Genomic DNA, 3,742 nt, shown 5'->3' with positions numbered 1-3,742 from the left:
CAAAAACTTTATTTTTAAACTGCGTAGACTTCTTGTACGCCACAAGAAGTCGGGACCTGTAAATATTTGAAATTGGTTTTATATTAAACAATGAAAACAAGTGTTCAGTATGATCATAGTATGAAACATTGGCAATAGCACGCACAGCTTTCTTTTGTAAAATATGTAGTTTATTTATATTTGTTTTTGTTGTATTTCCCCAAACTAGATGGCAATAATTAAGTTGGGAATATACCAAAGCATTGTAAAGTTGGAGCTTAACACAACGAGGTAGCAACGATTTAAACTTGGTTAGCAACCCCACTGCTTTTGACAATTTAGACGAAAGATTATCAACATATTTATTCCAAGACATACTATTTGTAAACCAAACACCCAAAGTCTTAATAGTGTCGACAAATTCAATTTCTTCATTGTTCAAAATCAGTGGGTTTGGGATCATAACTGTAGCATGTTGACTTTTAAATAAAATGGCTTTGGTTTTTTGCGAATTTAACTTAAGGTGATTATTTTTTGTCCATTTTGCTACACGTTCAAGAACGGTATTACATTTAGTTACTAGAGTACAAATATCTTTATCGGAAAAGAAGATGCTAGTGTCATCAGCATATATTATGAACTGAACTTTAAGATCCCGATTTACATTCACAATATCGTTAATATAAAGAATAAAAAGGAGGGGGCCTAAAATGCTGCCTTGGGGTACACCATTTGTTATTTTTGAAATATCAGATTTAAAGTTAAATATAGACACGAACTGGGTACGATTCCGTAAGTAAGATTGTAACAAACTTAAAATTTTCCCACGAATGCCATAGTATTCTAATTTTGCTATGAGGACATTGTGATTTATCGTGTCGAAAGCCTTAGAGAAATCTAAGTATATACCGATCGTTAATAAGCGATTATCTAGTGCTCTTAATATTATTTCTTTTTGTTTTAGTAATGCTAACTCAGTTGAATAACTCTTACGGAAACCAAATTGAGAATTTGTAATTAAAAGGTATTTCTCAAGATGAGAGACAATTCTATTTGAAACGATTTTTTCGAGTGGCTTAGAAAATACTGGAAGTATGGAAATTGGTCTAAAATTGTTAATATTATTTAAATCACCACCTTTATGCAATACACTAACTTTGGCAATCTGCATTTTGATAGGAAACTCACCGCACTCAAGTGCAAGATTGAATATATGAGTTAGGTATGGTGCTAGGATATCTAGAACATACTTTGCTGGCTTTATTTGCATATTGTACGCATCAATACTTCTACTATTGTTTAGACTCATAAATATATTACAGACTTCGGATACATCAGTAGGAAAAAGAAATATAGAATTAGGCAAGGGTGAAGGCATGCACTGAAGTGCATCATTTACAGTAGTAGTAGAAACAGGAGATGTGGTATGATTTACAAAATAGTTATTAAAAGCATTACCATATCCATCCCCGATATTATACAACCATCAATGTTAATTTCAACTGGCATAGAAACCTGTGGTTTGTAGTTAAGCAATGTTTTGAGTCTTTGCCACATCACGTCACTTTGACGTATATCATCGATATTAAACATATTAATGTAATAATCTTTCTTCGCTTGTCGCAGCATGCTTGTTAGTTTGTTTCTATATTTCTTAAAAATCTCAAGTTTCGAGGCTTCCCTAGATTTCAAAAACTGACCATATAAGTTGTTTTTCGTGCGAATCATAGTGAGAAGTTTAGGTGTAACCCAAGGTTTGCGAGAGTTTTTGGAGGGTTTTACGGTTTTAAATGGAAAATATTTACCATATATTCGAATATACAAGTCCAAAAAAGAATTATAAGCATCATCTACCGATGAACTTTCAAAAATAACAGACCAATTTGTGTGTTCAATTTCATAGCGGAAAGCATCTAACTGGCGCTGCGTGATAGGTTGGTATGTAATCGTCGAGCTAATGTAACGTTGTCTGAAGTGACGTTTTCCTACCGATATAAAAATTGGAAGGTGATCACTGATATCTGATCAAATGACGCCGGCAGAGAGTACGGAATGTTCGTGGTTTGTAATAAACAAGTCAAGAAGAGAAGCTCTTGTACTTGTTACTCTTGTAGGGTTCTTGATGACATTAGAAAAACCAAAGGATTGAAACTGAGTTGTAAACGCAAATTGCAAGTTACTATCAGTAAACAAATCAGTATTAAAGTCACCGGCGATGTAAGATTTATAGTTATGATCATTTACAAATCCACAGAGCTCTTCAAAACATTGAATAAAAGGGGCAAAGGCAGCACTTGGGGGACGATAAACTACGGAAAATATAGTATCATTAACAAGAACAGTCAAAATCTCATACCATGCGGTGATTATTGAAAACTGCTTTAATATTTCGTACCTCATATACTTCTTCAGTAACATAGCGACACCACCGCCTCTTTTTCCAGCTCTATCAACGCTGATATGATTGTAGTCGGGGAAAATGAAATAATCTGCACTGCTTGTATACCACGTCTCGGAAAACATGATAACACTTAAGTGCGGTCCGAATTCATGAAACAGATTATGCAACTCATCATGCTTGTTTTTTATTGACCTAGTATTCATATGAAGAAACGTATCTGATAAGGAATGCTTTTCTTCCAGAAAATCATAGAAGTCGAGGGGCGTAAAAAAGTTCTCAGACATCAAAAAAGAAAAAGAACAAAATCAAAAACTAATTTCCGTCTACGCAATCTTGGAAAGGTCGTCTTCACTGGTTATCAAAATGACGTCGCTAGTCTCATTTTTTCGCATGAAAATTCTGCTCTGGGACACCCAGGCAAACTTCCATCCCTTTTCCTTTTTGCACCGGATCGCTTTGCTCAACAAGATTTTGTTTTCGAGACATAAATGTTCGTTTATATAAACTGGCACAGAGGTCTCAAAACCAAGGTCAGCGCTCGTAAGCCTTCGTTTTTGTTTTTTTTTTGTCTTTGACAAGACTTCATCTCTGACACTACGTCGCACAAACTTTACAATCACATTTTGTACCCCCTGGGTTTTCGAAGGTACACGATGCACAACATCAATGTCAGCGGGGCACACCTGAACCCCTGCACAACCAGCGAGCTTAGCGACGAGAGTCTCAAGGTCTTCGTTTGGGTTCTGTGGGAGTCCCTTGATTTCCAAATTATTTGTTCGACTGTATTGTTGGAGGTCAAGAAGCTCCTTTTTTACCGTACAAAGCCCGTCAGCAAGCAGCTTGTTTTCAACTTTTAGAGCATCCTGTTCAGCTCTCAGTTATTTAATCTCTTTGACTGCGGCAGCAAGGTCTTTTTTGAAATCCTCGAAATTTTTATTCATAAAGTCCATAGACCGATTTACGCTCTCCAGTTCTGTCCCTAATTTTGTGTTCATGGTATTAATTTCATGGCTTAGTTTGGTGTTCATATCATCCAGCTTAGTAGAAACCTCGGCTAGGATCTTCACCACTTCCTTTACGGTTGAAGGTTGTTTTTCTGCCATGCTAACTACAGGACACACAAAGAAACAACAGCTGGGCGATCCAGACAACCACAAAATAATAAATTCGAAAACCAATCACTGTACCCACCTGCAAGTACAGAAGATAGATGAGACTTGGGCAGAAGCACACGTGTCTGGATCGCCCGCTGTAATGGGGTAGACCACGCCGAGCACTTTCTTATATAGGCTCAAGTCCTGGAAAGACCGACGTCACCGGAAATACGGCGCAGACCTCCACTCAAGAGTGCAGAGGCCACAT

General features: G+C 36.8%; 1 protein-coding gene across 1 annotated transcript; it reads right to left on the bottom strand.

The window, feature by feature from the left end:
* Positions 1 to 2,679: 2,679 nt before the first annotated feature.
* Positions 2,680 to 3,483, bottom strand: LOC115324542. The gene is made up of 2 exons (XM_040210103.1): positions 3,343 to 3,483; positions 2,680 to 3,243 (listed from the first exon to the last, which is right to left on the bottom strand). The coding sequence occupies exons 1-2, from the start codon at positions 3,481 to 3,483 to the stop codon at positions 2,704 to 2,706; spliced, it is 681 nt and encodes a 226-aa protein (XP_040066037.1). The 3' UTR covers positions 2,680 to 2,703.
* Between the last annotated feature and the right edge of the window lie 259 nt (positions 3,484 to 3,742).

This window comes from Ixodes scapularis, unplaced genomic scaffold, assembly GCF_016920785.2.
Source record: "Ixodes scapularis isolate PalLabHiFi unplaced genomic scaffold, ASM1692078v2 PGA_scaffold4__175_contigs__length_147842914, whole genome shotgun sequence".
Lineage (NCBI taxonomy): Eukaryota > Metazoa > Arthropoda > Arachnida > Ixodida > Ixodidae > Ixodes > Ixodes scapularis.
This window is presented reverse-complemented; position numbering and strand designations above follow the sequence as displayed.

Bases quoted from the DNA above. Each gene is read 5' to 3' on its own strand.
- LOC115324542 (XM_040210103.1), bottom strand. From the start codon at position 3,483: ATGGCAGAAAAACAACCTTCAACCGTAAAGGAAGTGGTGAAGATCCTA. The intron at 3,244-3,342 runs GTAAATCGGTCT...AGAGCTGAACAG, and splicing joins TAGGGACAGAACTGGAGAGC to GATGCTCTAAAAGTTGAAAA.